The sequence below is a fragment of the Coregonus clupeaformis genome, chromosome 18, assembly GCF_020615455.1.
Source record: "Coregonus clupeaformis isolate EN_2021a chromosome 18, ASM2061545v1, whole genome shotgun sequence".
In the NCBI taxonomy this organism is placed as follows: Eukaryota; Metazoa; Chordata; class Actinopteri; order Salmoniformes; family Salmonidae; genus Coregonus; species Coregonus clupeaformis.
The window spans coordinates 51,022,746-51,044,667 of NC_059209.1; the positions used below are offsets into that span (position 1 = coordinate 51,022,746).

Genomic DNA, 21,922 nt, shown 5'->3' on the forward strand with positions numbered 1-21,922 from the left:
ACCACACCACACCACTCCACTGTCAAGCACCAGCAGGGCCTCTTGGGACAACGTACCATCCAAGACAGGATACACCTAATGACTTACAGCAAGATAGGAACCCAATCAGTAGAGCTCTGTAGCAGTGGCCAAAACAACAACCTGATAGACATGTCTTTCAGAGTCATGTGCTCTCTGGCAATATTCTGTAAGAAGCATTAACTATATCCGCTTTCTTTACTGACATTCTTTATGTAACCCCTTCTATAATGCTCTGTGAAACCAGAACAAACAACCAAGAAAAGATTATTGCACGTTATATAAACAGGGCAAAATAAATATGAGTAACAAGATTGAAATGTTAATCAAATATTGTCTTAAAATAATGACATAGGCAAACCAATATTGTCTTTGGATGACTGCATTCTGACGGCTTGACATAACGAAGCACATGGTGTTTTCCCTCCCAGGTTAGCCCACCTGTGACCTACTTCCTAGGGGGGGCAGCAGGGCCTAGGGGGGCAACAGTTGTCAGTCAGATTAACCCTTATCTAGTCTGGTGCACTTGGAGGTGCCAACCTTGAAGGGGTTAACCTGTCCTGAGGCCTGTTGCCGTGACGCCGGGCCTGAGCCATCACTCACTCCGGATACTGAGCCACTCATTGGCCGGGAGCCAAAGTAAACGAGTCCACAGCCCTTAATTGTGTTGAACAATGGCATCTCCACACACTGACGTATGAGGGAGGTATGTGAGACCAACTCAACACTCAACGGGACCTTATGTGGAGAGCTGAGGGCATGCATTCTCTTTCCTATCCAGAAAATAGTTTTATAGCCCATAAAATCCAATACTCTGACTGTCATGTTACTTCAGTGAGAGACATCAGCAGAAAAAAAGAGAGGCATGTTTTTCATCTAGTATAGTCGACATGTAGCCTAATTCAATCCATCAGCTCTGGGCCTTTTAGAGAGAACAGAAACATCACCAACAGCAACACTGTTGGATGTTGAATCCCATCCGAATTCAGGCAGTCATTAGCGTAATTAACAGAGCCAAAGGAGAGGAAGGAGGAGAGGGGGAGGGAGAGGGGGAGGGAGGAGAGGGGAGGGGAGAGAGAAGGAGGAGAGGGGAAGAGAGGGAAGGGAGTGAGGTGACAGCAGCAATCAAGGTGTGTAACCAGTCTGGCCACCAGGAGGCAGAGTGGAACGGCCGGGAGGGCAGGACTGTGTCAGCGCAATGTCACCTGAGATTAGGAAAATCTCTCTCTGCCTTGTGTAATCTGTCGCTTCCCAGTTTTGTGCGCTGTGCTGTGTTTGTGAGTGTGAGTGATGAAAAGTGGATCAGTGCTGGTGATGCAGACAAAGACGATGAAGTGTCATTAGCACAACACACACACACACACACACACACACACTCACTCACTCACTCACTCACTCACCTGACTGGGTTCAAGTGGCGGGGTTCTGACCGTTCTCGCGGTGGTCGTGGTAACAGGGGGGTGCGTCCTGCGTTTGTGTCGAGCTCCGTGGGGAGGGAGGGGTGGTGGGAGCGGCCAGGCCGGTTGGAGGAGGAGGGGGCACATGATGGAGGCTCCAGGCCCTGGGTGCGTCTTTCAGGGGGCTTATATGGGGCAATGCCCTCGTTACGCCAGTATGGGCCTGGGCTGGTGGAGCGGGAGGAGTGGGCGCTGGAGGACTTGCTGTGGGCACCCTGCCCACTGGCTTTGGCCTGGTGGTACCGGTGAGCTGCAGGGAACAAGCATAGGAAACAACAATATTAGTAGAGGCTTAGGTATATACGTGAAAAATGTATGCACTCACTAAACTGTAAGTCGCTCTGGATAAGAGCGTCTGCTAAATGACTAAAAATGTAAAAAATGTAGACCTTACAGTGAAATGCTTACTTACAAGCCCTTAACCAACAATGCAGTTTTAAGAAAGAATACTTTTTTATGGCAGGAAGCTTGGCCCCAGTGATGTACTGGGCTGTACGCACTACCCTCTGTAGACTCATGGAAAAGGAAGAGCTCTTCTACCCACAGCACAGGGTGACACTAGCCCCAGGCCTGGCTATCACACACGAAGGGTAAACATTAACTGATATGAATGGTTATAGCAGCCGTCAGGTCATGTTTATGACAGTGTGATGAGGGCTTTATGAGCGAAGTGTAGTGTTGTCTGAAAGGCCATTTATATGATACTGAATGAGGTAGCACTATGGTAGCACTATGGTAACACTATGATAACACTGTGGTAGCACTGTGGTAGCACTGTGGTAGTATTGTGGAAGCACTATGGTAACACTATGGTAGCACTGTAGTAGCACTGTGGTAGCACTATGGTACCACTAGTTTGATTACTAGCTTTGGTTACTAGCTAGCTACCTTTTGAGTTTGGATCCCGTGATGCAGTTGGCATCAGTTGCTGGGACTGCTGCTATATGTCCAGGGTTCCTGCCGACCAAGGGTCTGGTGAGCTGCTTGTCGTAGCAGCTAGCCTAGCTGCCACTGTTAGCTGCCTATCAAGCTAGCGGGGTTTCCTTGAGGGCTTGAATGCAGCCCTTGTGGCTGGGACCGCGGATTGTCCCAGGGTTGTGGCTGTCTAGATCCCTGCTGTTTGTTTCTGTTTCCATCTTCCCTGTGACCTGCCCTGTCTGGAACTGCAAGGAGTAACAGCGTAGCCTACGTTGCTACCATGACAAAGACCAAAGCCAGTGGGAGTACCGTTGAGGACAGTGGTGTCTCTCTATCACAGGTGAAGGATCTTTTAAACGAACAAAGATAGTTCTACAAGCAGTTGTTACAACAACAAGAAAATAGCTTCAAGTGTTGTGTCCAAATACTGGTGGAGTCAACTAATAAAATAATGACCTGACCAGAGAGGTCCAGGACCTGAAGAACAGTTTGCAGTTCTCCCAGGGTCAGCTTGATGACTTTAAACAGGAAAACGGAAAGATGACTGTGAATCTGTAAGTCTTTGAGAGAGGACATCAGTTCTGTATGTGAATCCATGATAACAATGATGGAGAAATCAGATTATCTCGAGGGACAATCAAGGCTGAACAACATTGTTATGGATGGAATTGCAGAATCTCCGCATGAGACCTGGACGGAGTCTGAGGACAAAGTGAGGGAAATGATTTTGGAGAAACTGAAGATGGACCACAGGAAGATTGAGGTGGAGCGCGCCCACAGGACTGGAAAAACCACCATCGGCCCAGGTGACAGGCCCAGGCCGATAGTGGTCAAGTTCCTGAGGGAGCTGTTCTGGAAAGAGCCAATAACTTGAGAGGAACATACATCTTCCTCAACGAGGACTATCCTGAAGCTGTGCGCAAGTGCTGCAAAGAAAGACCTAGTTAAGCTGCGGCTGTTCCAGAACAGAGCGGCACGTCTTGCTCTTCATTGTAATCAGAGGGCTAATATAAATACTATGCATGCCAGTCTCTCTTGGCTAAGAGTTGAGGAAAGACTGACTGCATCACTTCTTGTTTTTATAAGAAACATTCTTGTGTTGAAAATTCCAAATTGTTTGTACACTCAATTTACACACAGCACTGACACACACACTTACCCCACCAAACATGCCACCATGGGTCTTTCACAGTCCCCAAATCCAGAACAAATTCAAGAAAGCGTACAGTATTATATACAGCCATTATTGCTGTCACGCCCTGACTCTGGGGACTCGTATTTGTTGAGTCAGGGTGTGTATTTTCTGTGTGGTATGTTCTATGTTGCATTTTCTATGTTTAGATCTAGATCGTGTAGATCTATGTTGGCCGGTGTGGTTCCCAATCAGAGGCAGCTGTAGCTCATTGTCTCTGATTGGGGACCATACTTAGGTAGCCTATTGGCACTAGTGGGTTGTGGGATCTTGTTCCGTGTGAGGTATGTTGTTTGTCTACCTTGGACTTCACGTTTCGTTTCATTTGTTGTTTTGTCGTGGTGTTTATTCAGTATAAATAAACATGTATGCATATCACGCTGCGCCTTGGTCCGTCCCGTCTGTAAACGAACGTGACAATTGCATGGAACTCCCTTCCATCTCATATTGCTCAAATGAACAGCAAACCTGGTTTCAAAAAACAGCTAATGGGGATCCTAATAAAATACCAAATCCACTATGGTAACACTATGCTAGCACTGTTGTAACACTATGGTAACACTATGCTAGCACTGTTGTAACACTATGGTAACACTATGCTAGCACTGTTGTAACACTATGCTAGCACTGTGGTAACACTGTGGTAACACTATGGTAACACTATGGTAGCACTGTGGTAATACTATGGTAGCAATATGGTAGCAATATGGTCACACTATGGTAACATTGTGGTAACACAGTGTGAGCTGTACAACTCCTGACCTAAGTTGTATCAGATAAGCGGCTCAAATGGATACAATTGTAAAACAATTGTGAGCCGTGCAGACTGACCAGAATTAGATACAATAGAGTACAATATAAAACAATATAACTCAGTGACTATAAAGGGTAAAGGGCTGGTTGTTTGGGTAGAGGTGACCTCACCGAAGGCGGCACAGCGGCAGGGGTCATGCTTGTCCAGATAGTGTTCTAATGTGTCCCATCCCCCACCCACACGCACCATCACATGAGTACGAAGGACCTAAGGAGAAAGTGAGAGAGAGAGAGAGAGAGAAAGTGGACAAGGTTACAACCCTGACAAACATGGCATCAATTCACAAATGCACTAATGAAGACTAGAGAGAGACTATATACTATGAAGCTTAGCACACACACACGTACAAACACAAAACCACGCGTACACACACAACCGCTCACGCGCACACACACACACACAAAAGCACACACACACTGTTTTAAAAAACTAAAGTGATGTTTAAACCCAGTGACACGGTGCGATACCACACAGACTGCAGATCAAGTAAATAGATATGTAAATCTTACAAGTGGGGCAGAATGCTGAGCGCTTGGCCTGGAGTCCCTCCCCCCTGCCCCCGAAATTAAGTAACACTCCCATCAGATGCACCCCTGCCAGTGCCTCTGCCTCCTCCCTCCTCCCACATGACCCCCAGCTGCCGCCATTATGAGCACTGTTCATCGCCATGCCAACACACAATTAAAAAGAGAGGGGAGAAGAATAAAGAGGCACACTGCTATGAAAGACACTCCCCCTCTCCCTCTCTCAGCTGGCGTATCCATGCTTTTAGAGTGGGTGGGGGGGGGTGGGGGGGTTTAGCATGGTAACAACTCATCCTGCCCCTCCCCTCTTCTACAATTTCAGCTAGAAGAGAGGAGGGGGGGTGAGCGAGCGAGAGAAGAGCGAGAAGAGAGGGGGAGAGGAGAAGAGAGGAGAGGGGGTTGGTCATTGAGGCACAAACAGACCCAGAGTATGAAGCCCAGACAGTCTCTTTCTCTCTGTCTCTCTCTTTCCCTTGCAGGCAGATGCATTCCTCACAGCAGGGAGAGAGAGACTGTATATTTAGCCTGATGTGAAGGTCCTGTGGATGCAGCCACGCCAGCCTGCCTCCTCTCTGGGTTGTGTAATCACTGCTGCCAGCCACATGTTTCATTTAGGGGCTGGGCCCGTGTCTCTCTACGGCCAGGCCAGACAGGGCCATGAGGGTGCATCTGTGTGAGCTGGCTCTTGCGGGAGCCATGCTGCACTAAATCACATGTAGCCATGCAAGGCCTCCCACACTGACTCAGGACAGGACACAGCCCACAGTGATCTGGTCCTAACAGTGCTGCTCCTGCTCTACCACCTGTCCTCTGCTGCTCTTCTACATGCCCACCACACCGCCAACACGACACACTGTCTGTCTGCAAAACAGCTGTCCTCCTCTGCCTTACTTCTTACTTCTTCTTCTTTCTAGTCCTTTACTGCTGCCACTCTACTCCTGAGACTGTTAGTCTTGTTCCAAGCAGAGAGGCTATGTGATGGTAAACTGTTGGCCTATTGTCTGGTCCACTAATGGTGTCCAACTATGCCTGACCCAGACTCTGTGTTGTGAGTACCATGATAAGGATGAGTTGATTCCCTGGAACCAGTGATGCTCCAGCCCTCTGCCTCAGCAGCCAGCCCATCAGTGATGGGGTATCCCACTCTCCACAACTCTATAGAACTAACCCGTTTCTATGGCAACGGCGAACAGAGACTACTTGTAATCACGATGGGGGTGGAGTAAACCAATTCCCTCCCAAATCAGGCTTGAAGTTTTAAGCTCATGGCCCGCTGACGCTGTACCACAACTCCAAGCACCCTTTCCTTGTACATCTCTCCTCCATTTATTTATCCACCCTTTTCCCCCCTCACTTCCTCCCTCTCTCCTACACCTCGTGCTCTAGCCTGCACTCTTTGTCAGGCTTTGGCAACTGAATGGGGCCTGTTGGCTTGATGGTGGCAGCCAGCAGGCTAGCTTCCTCCCTGCAGATAAATAGGGAAGTGTGTTGGCTGGGCTGCACTAGCGGCTGCTGGGGGATATGCATAATCACTGTCCTCCTCAGTGAGTGGAGGAGAGGGCGGAGACGGTGCGGAGGGGGGTTCATCTGAAACGGCTCCTACACACAGACTATCTCCAGACAGGTTTTACACTAAGATGTGTGACACGCTTCAAACACACTGCCACTACTACACTTGAGTTTAACACTTTACCTGCCTCAAAAGCCACTACACTTTAGTTTTAACACTTCATTTGCTTTCAACTCAGCCACGGCATTCGAGTTAACACTTTAACGTTACCTGCTTCCAAAACAGCCACTACACTTAGGTTTAACATACCGCACACGTAAGACACTACTAAAACAGGCACTCCACTACATACCATACAGCCAAACACACAGTCAGTCATCCAAACTTTAAGAAACATTTAACAGAAACATCTCACTGAGGTGTAAAAGTCCCCTGTAGCTCAGTTGGTAGAGCATGACGCTTGCAACGCCAGGGTTGTGGGTTCGTTTCCCACGGGGGCCAGTATGAAAATGTATGCACTCACTAACTGTAAGTCGCTCTGGATAAGAGCGTCTGCTAAAATGACTAAAATTTAAAAATTTAAAATGTAAAAGCATACCACAGATCCTAACATACACACTGTGCTTTTAACAGACCTACATGAATCGCAATTTTAAATTCTGGGAAAGTTTGATCTGCTCAAAAGAAAAGTGGACATGTTGCCAGCATTGGGAAGTAAGGCAGACATCCTGGAAATGCATCAGATTTGGACTGGCATCCGTTCAGTCCATTCATTGGGCGGAGGTACATGGGAGGTAAGTGAAACAGAATCGATCTATCTGGCGGGCAGCCTTCCTGCAGGCACAGGCCCGGAAGGCAAGATAGAGTTGCAGTGGTGACACCAGGCAGGGCCCAGACTGAGGCACACAGCCTAGCAGAAACAAGCAGCAGAGCAGGCCAGATAAGGGCCCATACAGGAAATGACCCAAAACTCTATTTGTGTCTGGCTGGGCCAGCGTGTATGGGAGTTGGGAGGTCTGGGCCAGCCAGTAGGGAGGTACCAAGAGCCAGAGTAGTGCACTGGGAATAGGTCTGTGCAGATTGTAAACAATATGCGGCCTGGACTGGGGAGAATGAGATCACTGTACATACTGTAGTTCAGGGGAAATGTATTATATCTACAGAATAGTTGCTTTGTTTGACCCTGTTCTGGTTTTCCTTGCAGCAACAAGTTTAGCTAAATGTACACACTGCATGCCTCCATTGTAATACTGTGTAAGCAGCCATCACAACAGCAGCATATAAACATTATGACAATCTAATTGCTCCAGGGCATAATATTTGCATTTATGCAAAATATGAACTGTAGCCTACTATCAAACTGCAATGCAATCTAAATGATATTAGAGTAATCCAAAGTCACGTCCATGAGCTGTGAAAAAGACAAAGAACCTATCTATGGACTCTTGGACTGTGTAAAGGTGCAATTCCAATACTATAGATGGTTAACCTGTAAAGAAATTCCATCACAGGTTACTAATGCATCCACAGGTTTAAGACATAGTCATGAATGCATGCGCACACACACACACACCACTCAAGGCTGATTGTTGACTATTCTTATGGGCTGGTTTAGTGGATGGGGTTGATGTTGATGGTCAGTTCGTACCCGTATGAAGATCAGAGCACTGGAGTCTCCCACTTTGTATTTCCCCTCAGACACCTTGGTCATAGGGAACTGGGCAGGGCAGGAGCAGCGGCCCAGGATCTCCCGCACCTACAGAGACATAACAGAACCCTGGTTACCACCCACAGCTACAGAAAGGAACAACAGGCAGAAACTGTTCATTCTCTGTTCAACCTTCCATCTTCTTCATTTCAACTCTTCCTATGACATCATGCTTACTCATATCCATGACAAAATCCCATCTGGTCCTGAGCTCTGTGTGTGTGTGAGTGTCAACAGCACAGTGATTCTATTACATTAGGGTGAGACATGGCTAGCCATGGCTGTCTGTATGTGTCTCAGCTTCCTACAGAGCAGAGGTCCCTCTGAGGACCTGTGTAATGGAGAGCCCATCCTCTCCCTCCCTCACCAAATATTTCCTCATCTGCCTGGAACACTTAGTCCAGCTCATTGCTGCAGTGCATAAAGTCATAAAGGCACACAAATAAACATTACAACACGCACACACACACAAACACACACACAAACACACACACACACACACAAACACACACACACACACACACACAAACACACACACTGCTGTGGGGACCTCCTGACTGCTGCAATAAGGTGAGGCCCTAACTAAATTCAGAGGGGTGATGTTAATTTGAGTCTGTGGTTTCAGATGCATTTTGGGTTGAGAGAGACAGCTCCGGTACTGTACTGTACTGTGCTGTGCTGTGCATATTAAGCACAGTGGAGTCAGACAGAACTCTAGGGTGGGGCGAGAGAGGCCTATGTTGTGTGGGCGCTCTCTCTCGCCTGGGATTGGCCAGCTTTCATGTTATTCTTGGCAGCTCTCTCAGACAAAGGCGTGTGCACACTTGTCAACCGAGAGACCATGAGCAGAGAGAGAGAGACCAACAACATCACAGAGGACAAAAAGAGGCGAGCTGTGCAAGGAAAAGAAACAGGGAGTCCTGTCCTCCATATGTACTGTATATACAGCAACAAATCAATCAAATCAAATTTTATTTGTCACATACTTCGTAAACAACAGGTGTAGACTAACAGTGAAATGCTTACTTACGGGCCCAACAATGCAGAGAAAGCACATGTACAGTACAAATACAAACACAGAGAAACAATTGAAAGGCTCTCAGTAGTCTCTCAATTAATTAATCACATTAAGAAAATCAATCAGATGAAGAGAGATTGAATTAGATCAAAATAGATTAAATGTGAGACAGCCAAGTATCGATTGAAGAAGACAGTTACCATCCAAGTACAGTATATATTTAGCTGGAGGCAGTGTTGCAGGCAATGTTCCCTCTAAACTGTGTGCGTGCGTGGGCGTGTAGCAGCCCTGAGAATGCTGCGCAGCTCCCGGGACTGCCACGCAGAGCGCAGAAGAAATATCAGCCCATGGAGAGAAGCACGAGATTGAACTTCACTCAACTTTCTAGAGTTTTCCCTGTTAACACTATCAACGTTTCCCGTTACTTTGGCAATTGTGATCGAATCAATGCAATATTAGCCACTTTCAATGCAACATACCGAAACAAAACGAACTACGCAATATACGTTGTTGTAGGCAGAATTTTTCGGAGTAGGATTCTATTGTGCAAGACTCAGCCCGTACTCTACATAGACCAGTGTGGCATAACCAATCAGAGCTGCAGTAGGCCTATATGCAAACAGACCATTGCCATATATGGATTTGTGTCATTTACTTTGAACTGGACTGTGTTTACAGCTGTGGTCGTGAGTAGTTCTACTTCATGTCTTTCAGACCATCAGTACGGTCGAAAGTATGGATTATATCCCCTGCGCTCCACGCAGGTTGCGTAATAATAACAACAATGTCACGCAGGTGATGTGACAGCTATAAGACGTGAGATTCGGATTGCCTACCCTAGGCATCCCTCTCCCCTGGTATTATTAGCATGCTACAAGCTCGCTAGCAAGGTAGTTTACCAACTCAACCTAGCTGCCACTGTGTGTTGTCAGCTTGGCTTACCAAACGACAGCCATTCGTGCGTGTTTCGAATAAATAAGCCTACGTTTAAACATGGTATCTCTCCTGCTCCAGCCCTGTGGTCATAACTAGGCTCACCCGAAATAATTTTGCGGGTGCTGTACAGCTACCCTTACTGTGTATTGTGGTCTCTGGTTACTATTATATTAGTTAATTTAATGAATCAGTATACACTACCAGTCAAAAGTTTGGACACACCTACTCAAGGGTTTTTCTGTATTTTTACTATTTTCTACATTGTAGAATAATGGTGAAGACATCAAAACTCTGAAATAACACATACAGTGGGGGAAAAAGTATTTAGTCAGCCACCAATTGTGCAAGTTCTTGCCAACAAAGGGTATATAACAAAGTATTGAGAAACTTTTGTTATTGACCAAATACTTATCTTCCACCATCATTTGCAAATAAATTCATAAAAAATCCTACAATGTGATTTTCTGGAAAAACATTTCTCAATTTGTCTGTCATAGTTGACGTGTACCTATGATGAAAATTACAGGCCTCTCTCATCTTTTTAAGTGGGAAAACTTGCACAATTGGTGGCTGACTAAATACTTTTTTCCCCCACTGTATGGAATCATGTAGCAACCAAAAAAGTGTTAAACAAATCAAAGTATATTTTAGATTTTAGATTCTTCAAAGTAGCCACCCTTTGCCTTGATAACAGCTTTGCACACTCTTGGCATTCTCTCAACCAGCTTCAGCTGGAATACTTTTCCAACAGACTTGAAGGAGTTCCCACATATGCTGAGCACTTGTTGGCTGCTTTTCCTTCACTCTGCAGTCCAACTCATCCCAAACCATCTCAATTGGGTTGAGGTCGGGTGATTGTGGAAGCCAGGTCATCTGATGCAGCACTCCATCACTCTCCTTCTTGGTCAAATAGCCCTTACACAGCCTGGAGGTGTGTTGGGTCATTGTCCTGTTGAAAAACAAATGATAGTCCAACTAAGCGCAAACCAGATGGGATGGCGTATCACTGCAGAATTCTGTGGTAGCCATGCTGGTTAAGTGTGCCTTGAATTCTAAATAAATCACAGACAGTGTCACCAGCAGAGCAACCCCACACCATAACACCTCCTCCTCCATGCTTCACGGTGGAAACCACACAAGCAGAGATCATCCGTTCACCTACTCTACGTTTCACAAAGACACGGCGGTTGGAACCAAAAATCTCAAATTTGGACTCATCAGACCAAAGGACAGATTTCCACCGGTCTAATGTCCATTGCTCGTGTTTCTTGGCCCAAGCAAGTCTCTTATTCTTATTGGTGTCCTTTAGTAGTGGTTTCTTTGAAGCAATTCGACCATGAAGGCCTGATTCACATAGTCCCCTCTGAAAAGCTGATGTTGAGATGTGTCTGTTACTCTGTGAAGCATTTATTTGGGCTGCAATTTCTGAAGCTGGTAACTCTAATGAACTTATCCTCTGCAGCAGAGGTAACTCTGGGTCTTCCTTTCCTGTGGCAGTCCTCATGGGAGCCAGTTTCATCATAGCGCTTGATGGTTTTTGCAACTGCACTTTTACAGTTCTTGAAATGTTCCTGATTAACTGACCTTCATGTCTTAAAGTAATGCTGGACTGTTGTTTCTCTTATTTGAGCAGTTCTTGCCATAATATGGACTTGTTAATTGAAATGCATTCCAGGTGACTACCTCATGAAGCTGGTTGAGAGAATGCCAAGAGTGTGCAAAGCTGTCATCAAGGCAAAGGGTGGCTATTTGAAGAATCTCAAATATAAAATATATTTTGATGTGTTTAACACTTTTTTGGTTACTACATGATTCCATATGTGTTATTTCATAGTTTCGATGTCTTCACTATTATTCTACAATGTAGAAAATAGTAAAAATAAAGAAAAACCCTTTAATGAGTAGGTGTGTCCAAACATTTGACTGGTACTGTATTTCATTCTCCAAACACACCAAGACAGTCGTGAAGAGTGCACGACAACACCTTTTCCCCCTCAGGAGACTGAAAAGATTTGACATGGGTCCCCAGATCCTCAAAAAGTTATACAGCTGCACCATCGAGAGCATCCTGACCAGTTGCATCACCGACCGTAAGGCGCTACAGAGGGTAGTGCGTACGGCCCAGTACATCACTGGGGCCAAGCTTCCTGCCATCCAGGACCTATATACTAGGCGGTGTCAGAGGAAGGCCCAAAAAATTGTCAAAGACTCCAGTCACCCAAGTCATAGACTGTTCTCTCTGCTACCGCACGGCAAACGGTACCGGAGCACCAAGTCTAGGTCCAAAAGGCTCCTTAACAGCTTCTACCCCCAAGCCATAAGACTGCTGAACAATTAATAAAATGGGCACCTGGCCAATTTACATTGACCACCCCCACCCCCACCCCTACACTGCTGCTACTCACTGTTTATTATCTATGCATAGTCACTTTACCCCTACCTACAGTTGAAGTCGGAAATGTACATACACACCTTAGCCAAATACATTTAAACTCAGTTTTTCACAATTCCTGACATTTAATCCTAGTAAAAAGTCCCTGTCTTAGTTCAGTTAGGATCACCACTTTATTTTAAGAATGTGAAATGTCAGAATAGCTTTTATTTATTTCATCACATTCCCAGTGGGTCAGAAGTTTACATACACTCAATTAGTATTTGGTAGCATTGCCTTTAAATTGTTTAACTTGGGTCAAACGTTTCGGGTAGCCTTCCACAAGCTTCCCACAATAAGTTGGGTGAATTTTGGCCCATTCCTACTGACAGAGCTGGTGTAACTGAATCAGGTTTGTAGGTCTCCTTGCTCGCACACGCTTTTTCAGTTCTGCCCACACATTTTCTATAGGATTGAGGTCAGGGCTTTGTGATGGCCACTCCAATACCTTGACTTTGTTGTCCTTAAGCCATTTTGCCACAACTTTGGAAAATATGCTTGGGATCATTGTCCATTTGGAAGACCCATTTGCGACCAAGCTTTAACTTCCTGACTGATGTCTTGAGATGTTGCTTCAATATAGCCATATTACATTTTAGTCATTTAGCAGACGCTCTTATCCAGAGTGACTTACAGTTAGTGAGTGCATACATTTTCATACTGACCCCCCGTGGGAAACGAACCCACAACCCTGGCGTTGCAAGCGCCATGCTCTACCAACTGAGCTACAGGGGACATCATTTTCCTTCCTCATGATGCCATCTATTTTGTGAAGTGCACCAGTCCCTCCAGCAGCAAAGCACCCCCACAGCATGATGCTGCCACCCTCGTGCTTCACGGTTGGGATGGTGTTCTTCGGCTTGCAAGCAGCCCCCTTTTTCCTCCGAACATAACGATGGTCATTATGGCCAAACAGTTCTATTTTTGTTTCATCAGACCAGAGGACATTTCTCCAAAAAGTACGATCTTTGTCCCCATGTGCAGTTGCAAACCGTAGTCTGGCTTTTTTATGGCGGTTTTGGAGCAGTGTCGTCTTCCTTGCTGAGCGGCCTTTCAGGTGATGTCGATACAGGACTCGTTTTAATGCGGATATTGATACTTTTGTACCTGTTTCCTCCAGCATCTTCACAAGGTCCTTTGCTGTTGTTCTGGGATTGATTTGCACTTTTCGCACAAAAATCTCTAGGAGACAGAATGCGTCTCCTTCCTGAGCGGTATGACGGCTGCGTGGTCCCATGGTGTTTATACTTGCGTACTATTGTTTGTACAGATGAATGTGGTACCTTCAGGCGTTTGGAAATTGCTCCCAAGGATGAACCAGACTTGTGGAGGTCTACAATTTTTTTTCGGAGGTCTTGGCTGATTTCTTTTGATTTTCCCATGATGTCAAGGAAAGAGGCACTGAGTTTGAAGGTAGGCCTTGAAATACATCCACAGGTACACCTCCAATTGACTCAAATTTGGTCAATTAGCCTATCAGAAGCTTCTAAAGCCATGACATCATTTTCTGGAATTTTCCAAGCTGTTTAAAGGCACAGTCAACTTAGTGTATGTAAACTTCTGACCCACTGGAATTGTGATACAGTCAATTATAAGTGAAATAATCTGTCTGTAAACAATTGTTGGAAAAATTACTTGTGTCATGCACAAAGTAGATGTCCTAACTGACTTGCCAAAACTATAGTTTGTTAACAAGAAATGTGTGGAGTGGTTGAAAAACAAGTTTTAATGACGCCAACCTAAGTGTATGTAAACTTCAGACTTCCACTGTACAAATTATCTCGACTAACCTGTACCCCTGCACATTGACTCAGTACCGGTACACCCTGTATATAGCCTCGTTATTGTTATTTTATTGTGTTACTTATTCTTTTATTTTTTACTTTATTTTATTTAGTAAATCTTTTCTTAACTCTATTTCTTGAACTGCATTGTTGGTTAAGGGCTTGTAAGTAAGCATTTCACGGTAAGGTCTACCTGTTGTATTCGACGCATGTGACAAATACAATTTCATTTGATTTGAAATATTTTAGAATTATATTTTATCATTTATTTTCTTCACCTTCTGAGCTGAGATAACACCACATCACCATGATGCTGGGCGTGCATGGCTGCACCTCTTGTGGAGCTAGCTGAACTACAAGTAGAAGATGGTCCTGACCTGTGCCACGCCTGCCTAGACATTGGCCACCTGCGTGAGGCCCTTTCTGACCCCTGTATTAACTGGGCCATCCTGCCTGTGAAGGTGAGGGAAGCGCGGCTTGCCAGAGTTGAGGGCCTGGTTTGCACAGATAATTTACCAGTGTCCGGCGTTGTTCGCCAGGACCCACCCAGGGCCACCAAAAGAGGGAAAGCCCACGAAACCGATGGCGCCCCTCCAGTAAAAAAGTGAAAAAAGAAAAACCTCACTCGGAAGTTCGATTCCTTATCCTCTGAGAGTCAGGGTCCTCTTAGTCGGGGCCCTCTAGCACTCCCTCCAGAGATGGGGGACGCAACAGAGGACTCAGATAGCCGTGATGATGACCTGCTCTCCACTCGGGCATCCAACCGGCACTTTAGTGACCAGGATGATGACACACCCAACATGGTGAAGGAGGTGCCAATCCGTCTCAACGCTAAAGATGGATCAGAGGAGTCATTCCGAGGTTCTGATCCCACGGAGTCAGAAGAAAGCTCTGCCTCACTACGTGCTGTCCTGCGTGCGGCCTTAGCTAGGCTAGAGCTTGATGACCCTCAAGCCACAGCCCTTGCAGCTAACCTGTTCTTTAAGATGGCCACTGTTCAGTGTGCCACCTTCACCGTCCTATTGTCCATGCCCACCATGGCAAGGACAATAGGACGGTATCTGCCATGCGGGATGCAAAACAACAATGGCTGGACAATATGCCTAAGGTGTATGAATGCATAGCAGAGCTGATGCTCTCCCCAGATGAAGCCCTGAAGGATGACTCCCGCTGCCCCAGACCTCATTGCAGGGCCACAGATGAGCTACTGTCACGGGCCTACGAAACAGCGGCCCGCATGACCCGCATTGGGAACTCCCTCTCAGTGCTCATGCTAGCACAGAACAGGATGCTCCAGACGGAGCACGCAGACCTGGACCTCTGCAACCTGAATGACTCATCTCGTTCATTACCAGAGAGCTAGGCAGACTGATGTCCACCCTTGTTGTGACTCGTTGCCAGGTCTTGCTCGCCCAAGCCCCAATGTCCGATGACTCCAGTGGCACTGGTGTATTAATCAGAGGTTAGTAGTACTATTCCTCGTGACCTTGTTGGTATGAGTCAAACATACTTTCAACTGTACTGACGGTCTGAAAGGTATGAAGTAGAATGGAAGTTACGAATGTAACTATGGTTCTACGAATACCTAGAAGAGTGTCAGTACTTTCCTGTCACTCAGAATCTTTGGGTGAGAAGATTTTCTGAGACAGTACATGGTCTGACGTACGATTTTATATGAACCGCGGGGGCACGTCCTCCCACGCTGTCACGTCACCGGCATGACTTTGTAGCTATTATTACTCGACCTGCGCGGCGCGTGAGGGATATAATCCATACTTTCAACCGTACTGACGCTCTTCCAGGTATTCCAGGTATTCCTAACTTCCGATGCGCTTCTTTTGAGATCAAAGCAAGAGCTGCATGTAGCCACGTGCACATTTTGTTCATAGCCTTTGCTAGTTAGTGAGTTATTAGCCCAGTTATAGATAATTTGTAGTCTGTGATTGCTTCCTACAAGAGCACAAAATGTGTACATTTCTAGACATCTTTGAAAAGCTAGTCAGGTAAAGAGCTTTTTTTGTCTTAAAGGGGCAGTGTTGTATTTTGAGACAGGCTTGAATAAGCTAAGTAGCCAATAGGCAGAGGGTAGCATAATTTGTCTGATTCTCTGTAATAATGGTATAGGAATAATAATTCATTTTATTTTGTAAAGTGGTTTCTTGCATCAAACAACACAAGAACATTTTTAGTCACCTCCTTGTCTGAAGGACATGTGGATAAACAGTCATGTCAAGCCCTGCATGTTTTTTTCAAAAGTCTCATGGAATGTAGGCCTACATTGAACACCACACATTGGCTGCTACTGTAGGCTGAATGATAGAACAGCTATTATGTTATGGGATGCATTTTCTCCATTGTTTTTGATGGTAGGCCACTCTGGTAGGCCTACATTATGATCAAATAGCCACAGAAGCCTACTTGGCCACTGTTAAAACTGAAACAGCCTCAGTGTTTACAGTAAAAACACACTGGAAGTTGCACAGAATTTTCACAATGTTCAGGTTTGCGCTGAGCAGACCTGAAATTTGCTCAGTGACGAAAAACATTAGAGGGAACATTGGTTGCAGGTTATAACTGGCCACCAGTGGGGCTGTGCTCAGTGCTGAAAGTAGTGAATGGCTCATTTTCCAGATTATGGCTTATTCAGAAGATTAGGGAGATTTTTTTATTCTCCTAAAATAGGTATCTTTATTCCCCGTACTAATTAAAGTGAGGGTGGAATCAGTGCTAAGTCTACACATCTCACCTGCCTCCACAGAAATACATGCTAAATCATTATCATTAGCCACCCACAGTCTTCCCTCTCTCTCTACTGAAGTCTCTTTCCTGTTTTCATTCTCCCACTCACCTTCTCCATCTGCCAGTCAACCCATCCCTCTTCATCTCATTCTACCATCCCTCCTCAGTCTCTCAATGAGTCTTTTTCTGTCTATTTCTTTTTTTCACTGTCCTTTTCTGCTCTACTTGCTCTCTCTCTTTCCCCAAGTCATTCTTTCACTAGGTAGACAAGCCCTCTTTGGAAACCCCCCAGCCAGTGAGTTAATAGAAATATCACCCTGGTTACAGACACACACAGCCTTACAGTTTGTTTTATTTTTTATTTCTTTAGTACAGCCTTAGTACAGCCTTTCAACTGTCTCTCCGTACTGCCCCAGACGACACCTCCCACAAACCCTTTGGTCTTGTTTGCCTCCAGAGAAGGAGAAGAGGTTAGTGAGTTGGGGGTTGTAAATATACAGTGAACATAACAACGCTGTTACATATTAGTTAACATTATTTAATATACAGTTCTGTGAAATCTGTGTTTTAGCTAAATCTAAAACTAACATTGTACAACACAACAAGCTCAAAGATTCACTAAAACACACACTGTACACACACAAGAGCGTGAGATATTGAACAGTGCTAGGGGAGGGAATACGCGAGGTCAAGCAGGAAGCATGCTGAAGTGGAACTGGAGCGCTGTGTGAGAGCTAGGGATGAATTATGGGGATGAATTATGGAAAGAGAGAGCTAAAAAGAGAGAGAGAAAAGAGAGAGAAAACCAAGGCCCTACATCTGCAGCAAGAATCTGACAGCCCCACAGTACACCCCTATACTATGAAGGAATTCTGTAATCATCTCAAGATCAGCTGGAGAATGTTCATGTAAAGTGAGGGAAAAAAGTATTTGATCCCCTGCTGATTTTGTACGTTTGCCCAATGACAAAGAAATGATCAGTCTATAATTTTAATGGTAGGTTTATTTGAACAGTGAGAGACAGAATAACAACAAAAAAATCCAGAAAAACACATGTCAAAAATGTTATAAATTGTTTTGCATTTTAATGAGGGAAATAAGTATTTGACCCCCTCTCAATCAGAAAGATTTCTGGCTCCCAGGTGTCTTTTATACAGGTAACGAGCTGAGATTAGGAGCACACTCTTAAAGGGAGTGCTCCTAATCTCAGTTTGTTACCTGTATAAAAGACACCTGTCCACAGAAGCAATCAAGCAATCAGATTCCAAACTCTCCACCATGGCCAAGACCAAAGAGCTCTCCAAGGATGTCAGGGACAAGATTGTAGACCTACACAAGGCTGGAATGGGCTACAAGACCATCGCAAAGCAGCTTGGTGAGAAGGTGACAACAGTTGGTGCGATTATTCGCAAATGGAAGAAACACAAAATAACTGTCAATCTCCCTCGGCCTGGGGCTCCATGCAAGATCTCACCTCGTGGAGTTGCAATGATCATGAGAACGGTGAGGAATCAGCCCAGAACTACACAGGAGGATCTCGTCAATGATCTCAAGGCAGCTGGGACCATAGGTAACACACTACGCCGTGAAGGACTGAAATCCTGCAGCGCCCGCAAGGTCCCCCTGCTCAAGAACGCACATATACAGGCCCATCTGAAGTTTGCCAATGAACATCTGAATGATTCAGAGGAGAACTGGGTGAAAGTGTTGTGGTCAGATGAGACCAAAATCGAGCTCTTTGGCATCAACTCAACTCGCTGTGTTTGTAGGAGGAGGAATGCTGCCTATGACCCCAAGAACACCATCCCCACCGTCAAACATGGAGGTGGAAACATTATGCTTTGGGGGTGTTTTTCTGCTAATGGGACAGGACAACTTCACCGCATCAAAGGGACGATGGACGGGGCCATGTACCGTCAAATCTTGGGTGAGAACCTCCTTCTCTCAGCCAGGGCATTGAAAATGGGTCGTGGATGGGTATTCCAGCATGACAATGACCCAAAACACACGGCCAAGGCAACAAAGGAGAAGCACATTAAGGTCCGGGAGTGGCCTAGCCAGTCTCCAGACCTTAATCCCATAGAAAATCTGTGGAGGGAGCTGAAGGTTCGAGTTGCCAAACGTCAGCCTCGAAACCTTAATGACTTGGAGAAGATCTGCAAAGAGGAGTGGGACAAAATCCCTCCTGAGATGTGTGCAAACCTGGTGGCCAACTACAAGAAACGTCTGACCTCTGTGATTGCCAACCAGGGTTTTGCCACCAAGTACTAAGTCATGTTTTGCAGAGGGGTCAAATACTTATTTCCCTCATTAAAATGCAAATCAATTTCTAAAAGTTTTGACATGTTTTTCTGGATTTTTTTGTTGTTATTCTGTCTCTCACTGTTCAAATAAACCGACCATTAAAATTATAGACTGATCATGTCTTTGTCAGTGGGAAAACGTACAAATTCAGCAGGGGATCAAATCATTTTTCCCCTCACTGTATCTGGAGGGATGTTACGAAAACACAACTCTGCTTTGTTCAGTCATGTACAACTAGAGACAGTGTTGTGAAATTCAGATAAATTAGTGTTCCCAAGTTTGCCTTCGAGCAGGGCGTATTTGCAGGATATATTTCCCCCTTTCGATAATTGAGTCCACACCCCATATCTGTGGTTTCTGATACTCCACCTCCAACAGAGATTGAGGTATTCGACTCTTTATTGCCTTTCTTCCTGTCCTACAAAGGGATGGAGGAAAGCGGAGGGTAGGCCATGGAGGAGATAAGGTGAGGGGGGCAGCTCGTCCAACCCCCAGGGACACACCTTAGACATACGTAATTGGGACATAGAGGAAATGGGAGTGGGGGTGAGAGAGTGATTAGTGTATGTCAAAGTTCACTCTTCAGGCAATATTTTCAACCGTTTGGAATGTAGCAGTTATCGGCATGTGAAAGGAACTTTGACAGTTGTGAAATGACAGTTAATGACTGTCTAGCTGAGTTTTGAAATCAGTTTAGTTGTGTTCCTTTAGCCACAAAGCTTTGCAGTAGTTTGGTATATTGTGACTGACCACAGACGTGCTAAGCTGCTTTTGCTTGTTTTTATATTCAAATAAAGGGATGACTGTGATGACTGTGTCCCAGTCTCAACAACAATCCAACTGAGTGATGTAACACCTTACACCATGGGATTTTACGTTTCAGGCATTTTCAGGTTTGATTTCTGACCCAGAAAGATAAAACCCTTGTGGAAATGGGAGAGAGTGAATAGATTATCTAACATAATGGGCAGCTCTCTAATTACATTAAAAAAAGCAGAACAGGAGGGACATTGTGTTAATCTGCTTCCTACTGGGGGTCTCTAGAAATGACTGGACACGTCCCAACACAAACCATACAATCAGATGAGTAATGGAATCTTCTTGGAGTTTAATCTAGGCCACAGGGGGTTCTTGGCAGGGAGGAGCATATTTGGAACTTCAGGGAGGATTACTCTTTTAGCCTCTCACGCAACTCTGGCCTAAAAACACTGGGCACAGAAACAATAACTTCTTATTCAAACCCCTTTTCTCAAAAGACAAACAGTCGTGGGTGCAATCAAAGTACATTTAATTGACCTTCTCAGCCAGCCATTTTTCTCCAAGGAGCCTAAATTATGCTGGACTCTTGGGACAGGTTAAGTAAAAATGTGCTAATCTCAATAGAAAGGAATAGCCAAATGTTTGTGTTTACAGTGACGAAGGGGTGCTGTTGAACCAATACCCTGGGGGGAAGCAGCACTGTTGGAGTGATCATGTGGGTACTTGTAAGAACACTAGTCCCTACTGCATGCTACACTAACAGACTCGCAGAGGATGGTGAGAACAGGGACTAAAAATGGCAACTAAAACCAAGAACACTTACTTTGGGACTATGGAAAGAATTGCAACTCTGTTACTTAAAAATGAAGAGTATAATTATCATTTGATTTATTTAGCTTCTTGGTTTATGCTGCAACCTTTACAAAATCGATCTATCTCTAACAATAAACCGCTCTGTATTTTAGTAAGGTGAATTGTATTAGTATCAAATCAAATGTTATTTGTCACATACACGTGTTTAGCAGATGTTATAGCTGGTGTAGCGAAATGCTTGTAATTAATTTAACCTATAGGAAGGGAGAAGCAAAATGGAGTCGTGGTCAGATTTGCCGAGGGCCTTATAACCATCCCGGAAGTTCAAATAGCAATGGTCGAGGATTTTAGCAGCGCGAGTACAACAGTCGATATGTTGATAGAACTTCGGCAGCTTAGTCCTCAAATTTGCTTTGTTAAAATCCCCGGCTACAATAAATGCAGCCTCAGGATATGTGGTTTCCAGTTTGCATAAGGTCCAGTGAAGTTCTTTGAAGGCCGTCGTGGTATCGGCTTGAGGGGGGATATACACGGCTGTGACTATAACCGAAGAAAATTCTCTTGGGAGATAATACGGTCGGCATAGTAACTTCAGGGGAAAACTGTGGGACGGCCCACCTAGAATTTCAAGAAAGTGTTGTTTTTCTGGAAACCTATCTTTTGACCACATGACCACCCTTCTGGTTAGCGCTGTGTGAAAAAAAAAAAAAACAAGTGTCTACTCAGAGGTTTGACCAGGGGTTGGGGGAGGGGTTGAAACCAGCCGTGATAACAACACTGCACTGCCTCCATCTTAACACATCACATTGCCATGCAGAGGACACAGTGACAGATCTAATATTACTGGATATAACTGGATACTTTACAATTCAAACATAATTTTTTTTATTCCTTGTGTATTCCTTGTGCAGAAATAGGAATGTGTATCTAACTTTAGGAGAAATTGACAATTTCAGAAACAGGGTTGGAGTAATTTCCAGTTCAAAATCAAATTAAA

The 21,922-nt window shown here is 45.1% G+C and overlaps 1 protein-coding gene across 1 annotated transcript in view; it reads right to left on the minus strand.

Moving 5' to 3' along the window:
* The window catches only part of gas2l1 (growth arrest-specific 2 like 1), a 41,804-nt gene that overhangs the window by 5,884 nt on the left and 13,998 nt on the right, over nucleotides 1-21,922 (minus strand). The window contains exons 3-5 of the mRNA XM_041836380.2: nucleotides 8,082-8,189; nucleotides 4,510-4,606; nucleotides 1,419-1,725 (exon numbers count right to left, since the gene is read on the minus strand). Coding sequence (XP_041692314.2) covers nucleotides 1,419-1,725; nucleotides 4,510-4,606; nucleotides 8,082-8,189 — 512 coding nt within the window. The remainder of the gene's footprint in view (nucleotides 1-1,418; nucleotides 1,726-4,509; nucleotides 4,607-8,081; nucleotides 8,190-21,922) is intronic.